Source organism: Durio zibethinus, chromosome 28, assembly GCF_047325235.1.
Source record: "Durio zibethinus cultivar Kanyao isolate XHJ-2024 chromosome 28, ASM4732523v1, whole genome shotgun sequence".
NCBI classification, from domain to species: domain Eukaryota; kingdom Viridiplantae; phylum Streptophyta; class Magnoliopsida; order Malvales; family Malvaceae; genus Durio; species Durio zibethinus.
This window is the reverse complement of record NC_143189.1, coordinates 900,090-919,425: the sequence shown is the minus strand read 5'-3', so window position 1 is coordinate 919,425 and position 19,336 is coordinate 900,090. Positions and strand designations below refer to the sequence as shown.

At 34.2% G+C, this 19,336-nt stretch overlaps 5 protein-coding genes across 9 annotated transcripts; 3 read left to right on the top strand and 2 right to left on the bottom strand.

Annotated features, from left to right (window-relative positions):
- The first annotated feature begins 211 nt into the window (after positions 1-211).
- On the top strand, positions 212-1,071 carry MTACP3 (mitochondrial acyl carrier protein 3). Its single transcript, XM_022869078.2, is given in 3 exon segments — positions 212-440; positions 443-561; positions 758-1,071. Coding segments are annotated over 3 exon segments (450 nt in total). The 5' UTR covers positions 212-298; the 3' UTR covers positions 947-1,071.
- A 45-nt stretch (positions 1,072-1,116) lies between these two features.
- On the bottom strand, positions 1,117-3,199 carry LOC111281146 (uncharacterized). Its single transcript, XM_022868784.2, has 2 exons — positions 2,829-3,199; positions 1,117-1,670 (listed from the first exon to the last, which is right to left on the bottom strand). The coding sequence occupies exons 1-2, from the start codon at positions 3,094-3,096 to the stop codon at positions 1,333-1,335; spliced, it is 606 nt and encodes a 201-aa protein (XP_022724519.2). The 5' UTR covers positions 3,097-3,199; the 3' UTR covers positions 1,117-1,332.
- A 1,371-nt stretch (positions 3,200-4,570) lies between these two features.
- On the bottom strand, positions 4,571-9,393 carry NUDT2 (nudix hydrolase homolog 2). Of its 4 annotated transcripts, none has more exons than XM_089757334.1 (9): positions 9,253-9,393; positions 7,958-8,190; positions 7,467-7,532; positions 7,191-7,328; positions 6,147-6,224; positions 6,023-6,073; positions 5,878-5,912; positions 5,382-5,490; positions 4,571-5,104 (listed from the first exon to the last, which is right to left on the bottom strand). In XM_089757334.1, exons 2-9 carry the CDS (start codon positions 8,138-8,140, stop codon positions 4,898-4,900), a joined length of 867 nt encoding a protein of 288 aa, XP_089613460.1. In that variant the 5' UTR covers positions 8,141-8,190; positions 9,253-9,393; the 3' UTR covers positions 4,571-4,897. The 4 variants fall into 4 exon arrangements, with proteins under 4 accessions (XP_089613460.1, XP_022723316.2, XP_022723317.2 ...); XM_022867581.2 differs by lacking the exon at positions 9,253-9,393 and adding an exon at positions 8,414-8,537 and having other exon boundaries at positions 7,401-7,532; XM_022867582.2 differs by lacking the exon at positions 9,253-9,393 and adding an exon at positions 8,414-8,537.
- Positions 9,265-12,415, top strand: LOC111280323 (Homeodomain-like superfamily protein). Its single transcript, XM_022867579.2, has 2 exons — positions 9,265-9,626; positions 11,181-12,415. Exons 1-2 carry the CDS (start codon positions 9,265-9,267, stop codon positions 12,052-12,054), a joined length of 1,236 nt encoding a protein of 411 aa, XP_022723314.1. The 3' UTR covers positions 12,055-12,415.
- Positions 12,416-13,801: 1,386 nt separating this feature from the next.
- Positions 13,802-16,789, top strand: NF-YB6 (nuclear factor Y, subunit B6). 2 transcript variants are annotated; one of them, XM_022868357.2, is made up of 2 exons: positions 13,802-13,956; positions 15,957-16,676. In XM_022868357.2, exons 1-2 carry the CDS (start codon positions 13,902-13,904, stop codon positions 16,538-16,540), a joined length of 639 nt encoding a protein of 212 aa, XP_022724092.1. In that variant the 5' UTR covers positions 13,802-13,901; the 3' UTR covers positions 16,541-16,676. The 2 variants fall into 2 exon arrangements, with proteins under 2 accessions (XP_022724092.1, XP_022724091.1); XM_022868356.2 differs by having other exon boundaries at positions 13,853-15,415; positions 15,957-16,789.
- The last annotated feature ends 2,547 nt before the right edge of the window (positions 16,790-19,336 follow it).

Sequence of the window (19,336 nt, the reverse complement as noted above, 5' to 3'; positions counted from 1 at the left end):
CTGATTTTAAATTAGATGCTTAAAATTCTAAGAGACAATTTACCCATCTTCGTCTCGTTTATAAGCTATAAGTTACCTGTTTACCACTGTTAAGCCTTGTTTACATATTTACTTATTTTGTTAGAACTTAACTTTTGCTAGCTAACTTTTGCAAGTCAGGACAATGTTGCAGTTCTAGATTAACACAAATCCTAGTGAAATGGTAATGCATAGGTGTTGAATGCTTATCTTTAATACAATCATTGATCATTATATTGCCAGTTTGCTACTCAATTACTGACGTTATCTGAAATCTTTTATGCTATTGAAATCTATGCTCCCAAGTTTTGATATAAAAGTTTACTGCTTTCAAGCTCTCCTTAACATGGAAAGTATCGGAAGTGTCCTCTTGAGGCATGTCAGGATGAGGGAGTCAACTAGGGGAAGGTGTTTCACTCATAGAGAAACATGCTTAAGCTACTTAGACACCAGCTCTGTACATCAACAGGTGCTAGCAATGATCAAATAATGGACTGAGTGATTGGATTGGTCAAGAAGTACGACAAAATTGATGCCAGTAAGGTTATAGACTGCTATTCCATGTTGATTTGCATTTTTACGTCTCAACTGTTTGTCTCACGGTTGCTTAGCGGGATGGAATCTCAAATCTCGTTCATCATGGTAACTGTTTGTAAGTTGGATGTTCTTATTGTTTTGAGCTATGCTATATCAGTAACAATGAACAAGAATCTAATCTAACATTCTGTCTATTGATCAGGTAACTGAAACAGCTGATTTTCAAAAAGATTTATGCCTGGATAGCATAGATAGGGTTGAGCTTGTTATGGCATTTGAGGAAGAATTCTCCATTTAAATCCCAGATGAGAAAGCAGATAAGCTGACTTGCTTTGCCGATGATGCAAAATACATAGTTTCTGGATCAGGGCCAAACATTGCAAAGTCCTAACAGTTTTGGGATGGTTTCAGTCCCTGTTGAAGAATGTATTTGTCGTTATGAAGTATGGGTGCGAATTTTGTGTGACAGTTAATCTTGGGGTTGCTTTACAGATATCTCCCGACTTTAGATCTTATGGTTGCCAAATATGTAAAAGAATACTGTTTGAGCACTGCGTTTTTGCCTTGTTTCAATTATTTCATTTCAACCTTGAAATAACTCGTCTAATACATGTAAGTGGATTTGATTCTCACAACTCATATTGTAACAAGACAAAGTATTGTTATATACATGACAATATATATGTATTGGAGGGGGATTGCAGCTTTTAAACTCAATGCTGTGACCGAAGCGCCATCTAAATGAGCCATGCAATGTGCCATATCCCAGTGTATCAGTCAGGCTATTTGTTTGTCAATGCTAGCCCTTCCGATGCATGTTTTTAAAGGTATAGATGTTATATGCTGGAACCTTATCTTTCCGGCTGTATAGGCGCGGATGCCATTCCCAACAGATGAAAATCTTAGTCCCTTGTGTTTCTTGACGAATGCAGGTCGGCACATTGAGTTCTTTGGTATTTGCAGAACGTTAACTTCACATATCTTTTGCAAATTGGGAATGCCGTGGAGGTGGGAAGGAAGGTCGATCAGAAAATCTCCATATTCATCCGTTATAGCTTGTGCTGAACCTGATTTGCTCTTACAAGCAGTTTGGCATTTGACAGAAACCAAAGCACCTATATATAAATTTAGAAATTAAAAAAAAAAGTTTATTATAAACTTCAATTTGATGATTATCTCACATTAAATTGTAGACTTTATGGACTAATTAATACAATTAAGCTGTCCATTTCGTAGAATTGAATTCATACAATAAATATATATATATATAATGATTAATGTGAATGATGTGTTTACTCATTATATAATTAAATGGAGGAAAGGAACGTAATTCAAATGCCTAGTCAATTGTGACTTTGCATTTTGTGGAGCCAGAGGATTACATCTTACATGGAGGGCCTCAGGTGGTCGCTAAAGATGATAAAGTTGAGATCTAAAATCAATTATAAATTAAATTTAGACAAGATTATTATCCATTTTTCTGTCGTTTTTAAATATTGCTTCCTTTTCCAGTTTTCAAACAATATTATCGTGACTTTTCACCAATATTTCCTATTTATGACGTCCAAATTTCTTTGATCTCAAGTTTGTTTGATATTGCAACTGCTGAAACCGATGGAGAGGATCCAACGCAACTTAAAAATGACAATCAACGTTACTTTTTTGTTCACGATCTTTGTACAGTTTTTTTTTTTTTTTTTTGGCCTAAAACAAGCATATATATATATATATATATATATATATATGCTTAATTTATGAGTATCATGGCGTATACAGATTAAAATAGTTAATTTAACTTGAAAAATTAAGCATGTTAATTATTGTTAATAGATGACTTAAAAGATTTGAAGGGTGCCGGAAAATTAAATTAAGAGCAAATAGCAATCTTGGGTTAATTATACCACAAGCTGAATTTAAATATAGAAACAAGTTTTTAGGATTAACGAGATTGATTTTCAAAGGAATGGGATTATGTTTTAGAACTAGTTATAATGACGGATTCTTAATTTTATGCTAAATCTTAATTTCAACCTGAAGTGATCTGAGGATAAAGGGCCTGGGTTCGGACTTCCACAAACAAGAAACCAGATGAGAGAGATAGGGAGATCCTATTCCTGGTCACATATTTTTGTATATATAGTTTGATTTTCAGAAGTGAATATCTGGAGATCAGTTGGAAGAAAGCAAAAGCAAAAGCAAAGAGCAATGAGCAATGAATAATGAATAATGATGAATGATGAATGATATATACAGATGAAACGGCAGAAACTAACCTGATATGGGCCATGCACTAAGTTGAGGTTCCGCATATCTGTGCCGGCAAGCTTCACAAAGAACTGCCCCAGTAACGAGGACGGTTGATAGCTTCTCCTCTCCATATCCAGCCATTTGCACCATCTCCTCTCTGCTTGACAACTCGTATAATATTGGCTTCTTAATCTCTTCTAATTCTGCCATTAATGAAGTCTGCTGAATGAACAGCAAGAATATGATGATGATCATCGTCCCAAGTCTTTTGCAGTCGCAAAAGTTGCTCATCATCTCTTATTAATTTGATCTGCTTTTCTTTCTCAGTATTTCAGGGCCATTAGAGATTAAAAAGAGAGCTCAATTGCGGTTTTATAATAATAATAATAATAATAATAATAATAAAAGTTAAAAATAAGGTTGTCCAAAGCGCCAACAATCCAATTTTTTTACGGCCCTACCCTTATTGTTGACCTACAACTAACTACAATAGGATGGTTTTATCAAAAAAAAAAAAAAAAACTAAAAGAGGTATGGGTTTTACCACGCCTTTTCCTTGGACGGTAGTCTCTACATAAATAATATAGTTTCTACCGTCTAAACTGTCCATATGCTCTCGAAATATATATTATTTTGATCAAATTTCACTGATATATATTAACAATGCACCTTAAACTATATATTATATCCATATAAACTGCAAAGTATGGATTAGGAGATTGAAAAAAGTAAACAATGGCTACTCAATTAAGTTAATATATACAGTTCAAAAACCTTGTTTACAAAGATATATATATGTATATTAGTAGTAGTGGGATAAAATCACATGTAATTATTTTACTATTATAAATCAATCACAATTTAAAATTATGTTAATCATTTATCTAAAATTTTTATGAAACTTATATTTATAAATAATGAATTCTTATATAATTTTTTATTATATTGAACAATATAAAATTTTAATAATTAAAAAGAATTACAAGTGACGTACTTTTTTAATATATATATATATAAATATGTACATAATAACGATGTGTTTAATTTGGATTATTATTTATAAGGGTGGCTTTGGTCACATAAAAAACATGTAGGCAAAACAAACGTCAGAGTTAGAGACGTATATATTGGATTTGGAGCAAAAGGCGCACAGATCAACTGAAAAGTTGGTAGGGGGACGCAAGGAAGTTAAAATGTTGGTTGGTTGCCTACTCTTATTTTCTACGTGTTCTTTTTTTATTATTTATTTTTTTTTTATGAAACAATCCACGTATTCTTTATTTTTTAAAAAAAGTGTTTTAAGCAGCAAATTAAACGATGGAACGGAACATCCATTTATCAAAACTTTTAATCAAAACTTATTATATATGGTATAAAAAAAGCTAGCTATTGGCCATGAAGAACAAGCCCCCTCCCACCATAATTACCATCCATATTTTGAAGCCTGCATGCCCCAACTATACATATATATCCCCCATCTACATTTTGCACTCCTATATATATCAACTTTATAAATTAGTTTGTGGATGCTTATCTGTTAATTTGTTCTAATTTTATATATGTCCAAATTTCGGTACAACACGAAATCATGAAAAGTGGGTAGCTGGGTTAAACTGGAAATATTGGAGTTGATAACCTGACATATGACCTGCAAAAGAGAAAGATTGGCTGTCAATTTTCAATGGAGTTGATAACTGAACTCCTAACAGAGTCTAACACTCAGTTTCAATCACAATGAAGCGTCCATGATAATTTCTGGAAAACAAAATGAAATGAATCGTTCTTAAATTAAAGGAAAATCTTGCTTCAATTCTTCTACATAATATTATATCACAAAATTAAAAAAAAAAAAAACATAATATGCAAGTATCTTTTTATCAAATTCCATAAAATAGACTAAAACTTATTACAGCTTTGCTTCAAAAGAAGCAACACTACATTTTGAAGAATGAATCATTCACTTAGCTGGCTGTGTAGCAGGAGGGAAAAAGCAGAAGAGGAAATTATTAAGAATCTTTAATCAATGCTGGCTGACAGACAGATACATAGCAGCATTAATGTGCCGGTATAAGTCAAAAGAATTTATTTATATATTTTACAAGTTGATTCCTTGCTGCCCATTGAGGTCACGCATGTTGAAGTACATGTAGCTCTTTTCATCCGAGAATACTGATGAGGTAAGCACTGGAGAAAACCCAGAATAGTTTCTATCTTTCTTTGCTAAGCATATGTCAACAATGTATTTTGAGAACTCATATTTCTGGACAAATGGCTGCGCTGCATATTCTTCAAATGGCATCCACTGCAGAAAATTAGAAATAACCATGTGAGGTTTCATCAAATGCTCTGTTTACCTGTATAATCCATCACACTTTTCTAAACTCTATTGATAGTTTTTGAAGTTGCAAAATTGCATACCCAAGGAAATTATAAAAACAAACCTAAAGCAGTAGAGATGAACCGCACAAACTTAATTACAACTGTACTCTAATAACTTTTTTTTAATTAATTTGTTAAGGGGAAAAAGAAAAAAACTTTTTAGTTTTAACTTCATTGCTCTCACTTTGACTGCTAATTACCTTGGCTGCCTCTATCTCAGATTCCTGCTTCTGGATTTCAAAGGAAAGTGGTTCCAAGAGGCACATGAAGAATATATCAGACTTTTCAAAGAATGACTTGTGGCTTTGTCTGTAAATAATGGAAGCAAAGGGAGAGAATCAAGAATCACTTGTTACCAAGAAAAAGAAAAAAAAAAATCATTTACTTGGATGATAGGAGTCAGGTTTTCAATTGATCTCCAATAGTCTGTCAGGATTTGGGAGTAATATCCAATTATAGAAATGCATCAAGTTACTGTGTGGTGTAGAAAATGCATGTTGTTTACTTATGCTCCTTAAGAGTATTATTACACACATATAAGAGACATGATTTCCCTAGATACCTTGGTGAAGCATTCATGTCATAAAAGAAGAAACTACCCAAGTATAATCTAGAAAGGTCAACTTCAACCTAAACTGGAAGACCACATTCTTGTGTTTTGGTTTTAAGTAGGCAATGCTTACACAGATTTCATACCTGAATGCCAGTACTTCAACAAATTTTGTATCAACCTGAATTAGAAAAAGACTCAAGATATTATAAACATAATAAACCTTCTCAAATTGATAAGGTGCAATAACTTGTCATACATGTTTATATAAATTGAATAATTGTTACTTACTGCTGTCTCTTCTTTGACTTCTCTAACTGCAGCTGTGCAGATATCTTCTCCCTGGGGATAAAATAGGTCAAGAAGAGTAAATACATGCAATGGTATTATATCAAGAATATCCTGATACACATACCTCATTTACAACTCCAGTAGGGAACTTCCACACACCTGTACCCCGAAATCGTCCGGTGTTCTCTTGAACCACTAAAACCTAGGATCAAGATATGCAAACCCAAAAATTTGAGAATAATAACCGTAAGTCAAGTCCAACAGCAGTATGGATAATACAGCTTTTTCTTAATAAGCACATATAAGAGAGAGAGTGAGTGAGCATTCAAGAAAGAATTAGTAGCGGTTGCAGCATTAAAATTAGTTAAGCACTGAATGTAGTGATAGATAGTACAGAAGGGGGTGGGGAATCCAGCCGCTAATTCCAGATATTTGAGAAACTAGAGGTGTCAAGGAGAGGCTAGGGATGCCTTTTCCCCTCTCTTCAACGTATATTATGCAGGAAAACTTGCACGCTGGTTTGAGCATATATAAAACCATCTTCAAAATGAAAGAACAAGGGGATCATCCTGATCCATATATGATCCACATCTAAAATTGTGGTTATTCAACAAATGGACAAATCTTTAGCTCAGAAATGTGCAGGAGATGAAGTAAACCAAGTGGAGAAGCTAAAAACTGCTAAAAGGATATGAGGAACAACAAAGATCTTCAAACCAAGAATAAATAACAATGTATGAATTGAACCATACAAACAATATTATAGTTCTACAATTTGTAAATCCATCGGTACTTCGTTGCCATCTATACAGTAATTAATTACCCAACCACTAATATATATAAAAGTAAGAAAGGAGCTTTTGTTATTATTATTGTTCATAAGGCAAGATTAGCACAATTCTGGAGCACACTGCTTCAATAAGTTAATGGTATCTAACTCTTTTTCCCTTCTAAAGCAGACTGTTGGTATAAGCAGTGAACCACTAAATGAAAATCCTTGACATTAAAAAGTATTGTGCAATCAAAACTACATTAAATTGTTGGAGAGCTTTCATCCCGGTATAAAAGAATACAAATAGAAATTAGTCACAATGAAATATCTTATGCAAATTGGCTATGGATGGAAGTCATAATTAAAATGACAAGCTATATGGAACTGGGGAAATACCTCTCTTTTTTCATTCATGACAAATGCGCCAACACCCACCCGATGCGAGGCATTTGCTGGAAGAGTGTTTGTACCTTCAGGAATCCAATAAGCAAGCATCAAGTAATTTGGCTCAGCATGGTGATACCAAAATCCTTCCTGTGCAGCAATACAGTATTAACAGAAGATATTTCAGGGATGAATGAAAGAAACAATAAAAGTGTCAGCTACCAAGTTAGCATTCAACAGAGCCTTCCAGAAATCATCTCGATTAGGTTCTAAATGACAATTAATCACCTTGACAGCAACTTCAACAAGATTGACGTGCTGAATAGGCAATTTGATCCACACACCCTTTTTACCCTGCAAAACATGCATAATTTAACAGAAACAGAGAAGAGTGTAAGAGATAAGAGCGCACATGCTAAGAAACCGTCCTTATATGCCTACAAAGCAGAAACTTTCAAGTTGTAAGAATGATGGAGTGATTTTGCAGAAGGGACAAATCAGAACGTAAAACAAAAGATGATAATGAATGGAGTATGTCATTTCATTATAAGCACGCAACGATGATAAATGCGGAGTTGACCTACTAAGAAGAATGAAGGAAAGGACCAAGGAGACTCGCAATGCCAAAAATTAGCGTAATAGTATAAAGAAAGGCATGAGGTAAGTGCTATTGCAGACAACTTTTGTGTGGGCGGGGGGTAATGGCAGTAGCTTCAAACTAGGTAGTATGGCTATGAATATGAATGAGATTGAGAGAATAACAAAGGTAAGAAGAAAACCTGGTGCCGCCACTGTGCAATTGAAGCACTAAGAATTGAAGCAAAGAGGGCAGAGTCAATAGGTTCACTCACTTCAACAATTACTCCTCCATACCTATCATTGACTGCATTAAGTGGTTTAAACTGTTGAACTAATTGTTCACCATTTTCATTTACAGGCGTTGAATTCACTGATGCCGACATGGCTCTGAATCCGGTTCTGGTTCTATACCTAGCCGCAAAATATTCCGTATCTACAAACAAACATGTAGTAATTGTTGTAATACAGTAACCATTAAGATGCAAATCCAAAATAAGACAAGTAGTACTAGTAATTGGTGAAAAGTTTGACAAGTAGTTATAAAGTTTGGTTTTTAGTTTTAACCCAAAACAAAAAGCTTTATTAGTTGTATTGAACTGATATTAGCCATTGGGGTGGGTGCCTCGCCTCGTACACAAACGCACATATATACATACCTGTGGAAGTTGAAGAAAGCTGAAGTGCAGGAGGCGAAGTGGGGATGTTGTTGTTTGGGGAAAATCGAAATCCCAACAAACAACGAATATTTCCGCTTGTGACGGTAAAACCAAGCAATGCTGCAGGCCTTCTCATTCTCAGTTTAATTATTTATACTAATGGCATTTAGTAAAAATAATTATACATACAACCAAATAATAAAATACTAGTGGTCGTCTGTTGTTTAGGTTGAGTTGATCCACCGTGTATAAAACTTTGACTTTGACTTTGAATTGAATCCAACACGTTAGCAGTGTTGAATAAGTCATTAACACGGAACAGGCACGCTATTATTTTATCAACATAATATTAATCAACCAACCCAAGAAGACGATACATACTATACACATATGTATATACGGTAATAACCAACGTACTCCACTGATCATAATAATTAAAATAATGTTCTTAATTATTATACTAATCTAATCTATTCGTTTATTTCCAATAGCACAGCCACGTGCACCACAAACTCAGGATTGGACCAGCAAGCAAGTGAAGCTGAAGTTGAGTGGATGACACGACAAAGCCCTAAATATCCACTAACCATTGGTAAACTGACCCAACCCATACCCAAATGCAAACCCCAATCCATGCCCGCCTTTTTTATTTCATTTTACCCTATTTACTTCCACTTATTTACTAATCACATTTCACCCTTGCTTCAAACCCAAGCCCAAGCCCAACCTCACTCCATGCCGCACTTTTTTTCTAAAATAAAAATTAAAAAAATTACTACTCAACTACTGGTAGTAATAATTTGTAGGAATTACTAGTAGTAATTTTTTATCCTTTTTACCGTGAATAATAGATGGAGCTTTTCAACGGCGGCCGGGAGGCGTTTCCTCAACACGTGGCGCCATTCCCTGATGCAACGGCTATAATTGAAACTGCGGAGGATTCAATGACGTGGGATCACCGTCCAAATCTGCCTCTGCAAAAGCTAAGGCCTATCAGGTACAACATGAGGTCCCCGGCGATCTCAAAGGCGGAGGATCCCTTGGAGTTCACGGAGGCAGTTGAACTTGTGGGTGATAAGGTGTGTGCGGTAAACGGAGATTGCTGTGAGTGCTTGGAACCTCCTATTAAAGCAGAAGTTGGTGACGTGTTGTATACTGGCGGCGGCGAGGAAGAGGGGCCGCCAAGCTCGGAGCAGGGAGGGGAGCCTTCTGGGTATGTATGTTTATTTCTCCTGTTTCCACTCCATGACCTTATTTTTGGTTTTTTTTTTTTTAACTATTGACTTTATTGTATGTATGTAGTACGCCTACCATCTAAGAAAATTCTAATATTTAGGTCTAAAAGACCCAAACAAAAATAAAAATTTAATAATCATCCAAGCTCTTATCATTTTATTGCAATCAATTAATTCTTCAATATCTCTTTTTATCAATTGAGCTATTATTCGAGGAAATTTGGCTAACCATCAACATCAATTTTCATCTAATCAAGGGCTTAATTGAGGTAAAAATAGATGTTTAAAGGCTCTGAAATAGAAATTTCAAGCTTAGTTGGTTGCAATAAAATTTCAAGATCTTAAATGATTATTGAAGTTTTATTCAAGAGTTTTTCTTTTTTCTTTTTTTTTAATTTTTATATATCCTATCCAGTGCAGCATTGAGTATCCTTCCGTCCATCCATTGATAAACAAAAAATTAATATACTAGCGCTACTGATTAGATGAGGTAGATTTGTTTTTATTAATTTTGAAATACTAGTAAATATTACTCCAAATACTAGTTCTTAGGTGCATCTACTAGTATCTGTTTTGGTATCCTACTATGTTAACATTATCTAGGACTAGGACAACTTCTTCCGCTAATGTATATGACTGACAGCCCTGTTACGCTGGCTACTACTTTCTTTTTATTTGAGTATTTTCTTCTTCATACCAATACGTTTTCCTGGAAAAGCTGTTTTCTTTTTTTATGCAAATGTTTGGAACAAAGTATCTAATAATAATAATAAGTTAATAACTTGGAGTATAACTAATGTAAGTTCATTTGTTGAGATATTGACATTTCTTTTCTTTTCTTTTCTTCCATTTCAACTGGGCAGCTATCACTTCAGGTGGATCTTCTTCTTCTTTTTTTTCCTTGGCCAAAAACATAATTCAACATATATATCAAATAAATTATCAGTTCAACTCAAACCTTTAACCTGTTGGGTTGGATGTACATGTGAATGGTTATAGCCTTTACTTTTACTGAATCACATGGGAACAGGAATATTCAATTGTAAGCATCAACTGTTTGACGTTTTATGTACGATACCGAGTCTTCTCATGTCCAACTTCCTAGTTTGTAATGTTGGTACAGTTAGTTGGGGTTTTGCCAATTCAAGGGTGCAGAATGGTATTGGTCCGCTTGTCCTAAGATGACTTGATCTTTTTATTAACTTCAATGATCTTACTTTAAAACTATTATTATGACTAACTTTACAAGCCAATTAATCTATTGTCATCACTTGCTGTTTTATGGAAGATGCTTGCTTGAGTGCTTTCTTCAAGTCTTGCTTTTTGTGGTACTGCATGGCATTATTGTTCAACTTTGTGAATGTGCATTTCAGAATTTTGTGTGAAGATCTAATAAAACTTTGTAAAAGGTTAAAACTTGATCAAATTTATGGTATTGATATTTCAGATAGTTTGAAGCCTATTTTAGCAAATTCATGACCATAGCTTTTAATCCAACTGAATGTCTTGTGATATGTCCCTTGTTTCATCAGCTCATCTTCAGATAGTGATGATAATGATTCGTCAGCAACTGTGAACGAACCTCTGAATAAGAAGAGGAAGCGAAAAAGAAGGAAAAAGATCGAACTTTTCCTGGAAAAATTGGTCATGAAAGTGATGGATAAGCAGGAACAGATGCATAAGCAGTTGATAGAGATGATTGAGAAGAGGGAAAGGGAGAGAATAATTAGAGAGGAGGCATGGAAACAGCAGGAGATGGAAAGGATAAAAAGGGATGAGGAGGCAAGAGCTCAAGAGACTTCTCGTAGCTTAGCTCTCATTTCCTTTATCCAGAATGCTTTGGGCCATGAAACTGAAATACCCATGCAATCAACAATGTCATGTATGGAGGAAAATGGAGGGGAAGACATTAGTGAATATCACATTCAAAAGGACATGATTAATCCATTTGAACCAATAAAAAGATGGCCAGAAGGGAAAATGCAAGTTAATGGGGGTGAAAATCATGTTGATAAAGAAATTGGCATCAACTGTGATCCAAATAATAGGAGATGGCCAGATGCAGAAGTGCAAGCCCTGATAATGCTTCGAAGCGCTTTGGAACATAAATTTCCTGTTACGGGCCACAAGTGCTCTATATGGGATGAGATATCTGTTGGGATGTATAATATGGGCTACTGTCGAAGTGCAAAGAAGTGTAAAGAGAAATGGGAAAATATCAATAAATACTTCAGAAAGTCTATGGGAAGTGGTAAGAAGCATATGGAAAATAGCAAGAGATGCGCATATTTTCATGATTTGCACATGCTGTACAAGAACGGACTTGGTAGTCCAGCAAACCATGTGAACTGTGCCAAAGTTGGGAATGAAGAAAATGTTGAAAGCATGAAAGGTAGTGAATGTTAATAAATTAGGCTTGGTTTTAGCTTTTAAGGATGGCTTGGCTGTGACTGCAGGAACCTTGAAGCATGAAAAGTAGAAAAGAGATACACTAGGATTGGTTTTAAGGATTCTTGTGAGTGCAGAGGCCTCAAAGCGGATTATGAGATGTGAATGTGGTAGGCACCTGATATTATTGTTGGACTTTTGAATCTATTTCTATGTCCATTTTTTACGGTTGTGGAAAACTTTCCTGGGTCATTTAATTATAACCTCATCTTCTGTTAATTGTTTTCTGTCTAAGAAAGAGAGGTTATGCAATTTTAGCTGGTTGTTAGACCCAAAGCATCTAGCCGAAGATATATGGAACGCCGTGTTTGATTTACAATTTACATCTTTTTTCCTTCTTAGTCGATTATTACCCTCATCTTGTCTGTTTTCTTTTTTAAATAAAAAACATATATTAAATTCAGAAAAAAAAAATCTGAAAGAACAAGATGATTCGTTGTTTCTTTTGGATGACCACTTATTTATCGACAGTCTTCTCTCCTCAAAGAAGTCAACAAGATTGCATTTCAGGCCTTGTAGTTTGTTACATTCCTCGTGAAACAGCAGCAGAGCCAGAATCCGATACTGTTTTTCGGGTATCCTGCTGCAGATTGTTTCTCTTTCTGTACGAACAATGAGCCTCGCTTTTCTTCAATTTGTTTATTTGGTTTTTTTTTTTTTTTTTAAATATCACGTAACATGATAGGATTAATCGTCCAGTCAATATTACAAAGATGCAAGATGTCCGTTGTATTCTGTAGAAAGCAACAATATGCATGGTTGACGTACAGATAAACTGAAATGTTATTCGAATTCATAAGGCAGTAGCAATTAATTTCTAATGAACAACCAAAATGGAAAAAGCTGTGTATCGGCGGTTAATATTTCGACCACAGCATTGTCATCGGATACAAATGAATAGAAGAAGAAACATCATCATTTGGAGGCATCAGTGAGGTAGATGAAAATGGCAACCAACACCAAAGCGATGATGAAGAGAATGTAAACAGGAGGAGGTTGCAATGGTCCCATTCCTAACGGACCCAAAAAACACAACAGCGTACGTCCACCACAGCATCATGGCTATCGAACCAATGCCGCACCCTTACTCTTCCATCTTGACTCTATATATATATATATATATGTTAAGAGTACGTATAACTATATATTCGTACAGAAGAAGGGAGCTAATGGAACCAAGACACAGGCAGAGGAGAGGAGAGGAGAAACAATGAGATAGGCAACAAACCGACGGCATTACAGCCTGATCAATTCAATGGTTTTTTCTTTCTCTTTTTTTTTTTTTTCTTTTTCTCTTCGATTTTTCATTTCAAAGATGTACTTTTGGGAGGGATTAAATGAAAACAGACTAGTTTCTAATTCCACTGACAACTGATATCACCATATGTTTTTCTTATACTATGATGCTCCACCTCGACCATCATCACATTCAAATGATTATTAATTACCAATTGATCAACTGATCAAATTTAAGCAGCGAGATTGATGAGCCGCACCTAGGACTACAAGTTTGGTTAGCGGATTTATTCAAAATGGCCGGCAGCTGCACGCTCGACTCTGCTCCTCACGCTCGAAATCTCTAGACTGTAGTCACTCCTCACAAAAAAAAAAAAAAAAGTAATACATTGTACGCATCCCCTGCCACGTGGTTTTACCTTTTCAGCACTATAAATGTTGACACTTGCCAAGTGCTATCCTTCGTATCCTCTTAATTACAGTTGCTATAAAGACCGCAAGTTTACTCTAAAAATTGTCTGCGCGCAACAGAGGATCCAGCAAGGTGGAGATTAAGGAAGAAGAAAAAGATGGAACGTGGAGGCTTCCATGGCTACAGAAAGCTGATTCCCGATTATACCTCTGGTAAAGTATAACATGTATATACACACACACACACACACACAAAAAGCTTGACAAAATGGTGAAAAATTACTGCTGAACGCTGACTCTTCTTGCATGTTTTTTTATTTTATCAGCATGGTGTGCAATGTATCTTTATAACGTATTCTTTTGAGATTATTCTACCCCTCATTCATGTTTCCTCTTCTCTGGTAGTTTAGGAAGAACCTTTAAGTTCTCTAAAGCAAGCAAATGAAAATTTAGTTCCGGTCTTTAGATTTGCCAATCAGAATTAACTCTTTTAATGCTCAGATATATCATTCAATATTTGCATATGGTCTCTCTTGATCAGCTTTCCTTTTTGTTGTTATTACACCATAGACTTTGGCCTACCTTTCTCATGATATCCTGAGAGAATGCCAATCCTTGCCCGTTACTCCAATCTTTGAAATTTTCTCCGACTTCTTCTGCCATTAATTTTCAGTGGTATCAGTATCATCGATCGGGTTGCATGCCACTGCTTGATTTTCTGTTTGGAAACTAAAGCTTTTTCTTATTTGATTTATTTCCATTTTGACATGCGCACAGTACTTTCTTTCTGTTCTCGATCCCTCTGTTTTTCCCACGCATTCAATTAATATATATATATATATATATGTGTGTGTGTGTATACTGGTCAAAGTTAAGTTTTGTGCACCTGATGTGCAAGCTACTTACGTATTAGTTGAAGTTGAATTAGTGTTGGTACAAGTTCACCATTGTTGAATCCTTTCCTTCTTCCTTCGTCCTCCGGTGTACAAAAAGTTCGTGCTCCATTTAGTAGTGTGCTTTAGACCTTAGTGTTTTGGTCATTGGCGGTCAAGACTGAAGCTGATGGTTAATTACCGAAATGGCTGACGAAATTGAAGGCACAAGCACGTGTACAAGACTACAAGTGGCATGCAATACTTGACCCCACAAAACAAGTGGCACCCATGCATTTTCTGGCATCAGGATTCGGATCCCCGCGGTTTCTTGTATTCACACACTATTCTAACGTCCGTCTCTCTTGTCTTAACAAATGAATAAAGCAAGCAAGACTGGTTCAAAATTTGGAAAGTTTTCATACTTTTCAACTTAAGCGAATTGTAAACGGGCCTTTTGGGCGCGTGTAACCACTGTGAATATAAGACCAAGACAAGAATACAAATATCCTTTTTAAATACAAAACTAAACATTGGATTGGTCGTGTCATGTCGAGTCATTTTGTTTATATTTATTATACCTAGCTAGCTAGTCACTTAGGTCGTTTGTGGGTCGCGCTAGTTAACGCTTTGAGCAAGGCTTCCGCGCTTCCAACTGCATTTTTGTTGTCCTTGCCTTCTCTATCTATACGTATGTCGTGTTCCTAATCGTAGCCTTCTACGCGGAGAAAAAGGGTCCAATACCTAACCAAAAATTAAACTCAGTGGGTCGGCTCATGTCACGTGGTTGCGAAGAACAGGTCAGTTTCATCCTAGCTCTCGCCTTGTCTTCGCGTGGCTTCTGTTGTGTTCATTCAAGTTTTACATATTTTTCTGTCCCAAAAATTTAAAAAAAAAAATCCATAAACCCATTGCCTAATATTCGCCCATAGTCCCATATCAAACAGTAACCTGTTTTTGCGCTTACGTTGCAACAAATTCGACTTTTAGCAACATTTTTTTTTTCAACTTATATATGCTTGTATTAAATATCTTTTTAGAAACATCTTTTTTTATACCTTAACTAGCAGCCCTTTTCCCGTTTCTATTTGTATACTTGGCTACATCACAGTGTAAATATTTTTAGCAACATTTTGGATAGAAATGTAACTAAAAAGAATTGCATTCGCTAACAGAAGATTGTACTTCTCTATAACTGCAAAATGTGAAAAATAAAAACAAAAAGCACAAGAAAAAAATCTAAATAATAGTAGCATATATTAAGTTTTACCGCTTAAAAAATTTTGCCTTTAGTGTTTTATGTCTTCGAAATAAGTTAATATCATTTTTTAGTTACTCCAGGATTGAAGGTGCCAGAGATCAACATTAGAATGGCTGAAGCCAACCATACAATCAACCACTCAAACTCTGATGAAAATGAGTGCATTGTGAGAGAACAAGACCGCTTCATGCCAATTGCAAATGTTATCAGGATAATGCGCAAGATCCTCCCTCCACACGCCAAAATCTCCGACGACGCTAAGGAAACAATCCAAGAATGTGTGTCGGAGTACATCAGCTTCATCACTGGCGAAGCCAATGAGCGCTGCCAACGTGAGCAACGCAAGACTATCACTGCTGAGGATGTGCTGTGGGCAATGAGCAAGCTAGGGTTTGATGACTACATCAAACCTTTGACAGTTTACCTCCACCGCCACCGCGAACTGGAGGGTGAACGCGGTTCAATCAGAGGTGAGTCACTGATGAAGAGAGCAGTTAATTATGGAGCTTTAGGTGTTTCTGCTTTTGCACCTGCCTTTCACATGGGGCATCACCATGGGTTCTTTGGGGGTGGAGCCACAGGAGGATATCTCAAGGGTGCATCCAATGCAGGCTCTTCACAGGCTGCAGTGGCAAATGGGGAACCGTATGACCAGCATAAATGAGGGTACAGCAATAATAAGGATTAGTAAGGAATGTTTGCTGGGCAAACCGTGTGACACTAATTAACTCAGTGAAATTTTTTTTTTTTTTTTAATGTTGACTTGCAGCTGTTGCGGAAACACACCTGCAGCGAACTCAGCTTCATTTGCAAAATTAAGGTGTTTTTATGCTTAGACTACAATTTATATGATCAATTAATATTCTCTTTAAAACTTTTCTATTAATTCTTAACTAGCTTTATATATATTACAATATTACCGTCCAATTCCCTGATCTTCTTCTTAATTAATTGTGAATTGAAGTAGAGAAGCTGCCATATATATATATATATATTTGAAAAAGGGGACAGATGCATATATGTATCTATTGTTTGCTAAAAATGAATAAAAAAAGATAAATTAAAAAAAAAAATTACAAAAGCATCATCTAAGTGGAAATCTCAATAATAAATAATAAGTTAATTATGAAGTTATACAATATATATATATATTTGAAAATATAGTATATAGATTTTATTTATTCATATAATATATAATTTTTAAGTATACACAAATGAATATAAAATAAAAATATGGTACCTAATTGTTAATTTATAATTTTACATATAGGAAATTAAGACAAATAACATATCTATATACATCCCTAATTTATGGATTTAATTAATTGTTAATTTATAAGAAAGCAGGTGTTTGGTATTGGATTTTTGAATAGTTAAAGATTATGAAGCCTTGGTACGTAGTGTAGGAAGCAAGCATTGAATTTAAATATTTTAAGAAATAAAAATGTTTAAGAAAACGAATGTATAACTTTTTTTTTTTTTTTTTACAAAATGACTACAACATGTGAATAAACGAAGGAATTATATATACTAGCTAGATTTATACTCTCAAATATAATAAATGTCATATCTTAAAAATGATTATATAAATTAATTAAATTAAACTCTAAATTTAAATGTGTGTATAATTTTATAAGATGTATACACTATATGATACTACACTATACTATTAGTTACTATATAGGCATCATCAATTAAATTAATTACTATATAGGCATCATCAATTAAATTGATTTCAAACTTTGATCTCAACTCCCCCGGCCCCCCTTTTTTTCACTTAAGTGGTATTTATTGTAAAAATTTTAAAAAGCTCATGACAAGGATGTAAGATGTTTTCTGCTCATATTTTGTGGAAGTGATTTATATATAGCAGCTGTGAATTGGCTTGTGTGATACTAAATCATTTTAATTAAATGTTGTGTAACTTTTTAATTATAAATTTAGATAAACTGATATGTTGTTGGAATTAATATTTGAAGATTATAAATTTAAAAGAATTTATACGTATAATATTTTATTCAATTAAATAAATAACATGATAAAAAAAGTTTAATGGTACATTAAAAATTTTAAAAATTACATAAATAAAATTAATATTTAATTAATAATTAAACATGTTCATTCTATCGTTTTGACACAACATTTAAATACTTAGTGGTTTTGTGTTTACATATAAGGTTAGAGTAGTAGTGATAGTATGATGGGATATACATATACATATATAATATGTTATATATATAAATTAATGATTGAAAACATAATGTTAAAAATGTTTATAAATTAATGCATTTTATTAATACATAAAAATAAATACTTAATTATTATTTTTAATTTCAAATAAATAGATAAATATACGTCATTGGTTTTAAGGTGAAGGAATTAATTAGTTTGCTAATTTTTCACTAAAAAAAAAAAAAACTTGTAATTGAACAAATTAATTAGTAGGTATCAAAATGCAAAAGCGATTTAAATGTTTTTACATCATATTTATTTTATGTCAGTTTTATTGTTTGCTCTACTACTAACTAAGTTAAGAGCATATTAGTTTTAAAATTTATTAACTGAATGACTGTATTTTATTAGTAATAATTACTTTTGGCGTTGGTTGTTTGGAAATTTACTAAGTTTGAGAGGAGGCATTTGGAACATTTTTTCAATATACATATATATATATATATATATATATACACACAAACTCCTATGTTGTCTGAAAAGAGTAACCTTCCCGATGAAACCACACGTGACTGATTGATCCAAGCAAAAATGACGGGGAGTAGTTGTTTGAGTGCGTCACGACTCAGGACTCATTAGCTCAGTTGAGTTGGGTCGAGTTTTTCGTTTTTGTTCCTTTCCTACCATCCTTATGGTCCATGCCTGCCACATGCCAGTTCCTGCACAACACAGGTCAGCCCGCGGCTTAAAAAATCTAAACCTCCTTAAAATATCTTACCACGTCATCATTTTTCTTCATTCTTACTATTATATATTTATTTGATACTCATTTCTTCTTTTTTATTGAATTCATACCCACTTAATTTCTTCTACTTTCATTGCCGTCCAACATTTCTTTTTTTTGGCAAACAAACCTTTTTCGACCCCCCCCCCCCCCGCAGAATTAACCTCTCCTATTTTTGTAACTCGCAAGTGTAATTGTTTTTGAATGGAAGAGTTTGAAGAAAAATAATTTTATATAGTACTGGATGATATCAATTATAGGTAAAGAATTAATCATTTGATAATTATATTGTGCCAAAGTTTTACTTGGAATTTAATATACAAATAATATTTCAAATCTAAAATACATGGTAAGTTTTCAAAGTCTCTATTTAAAAATTATTGTATATCGACAAACTAGATTCACGTTTCCATGTATCCATGTGTATTACGTAAATGTAAAATTAGAGAGGTAGAATGGTAAATGAAATAAAAAGAAAGGACTAGGGAGTGAAATAAACTCGAA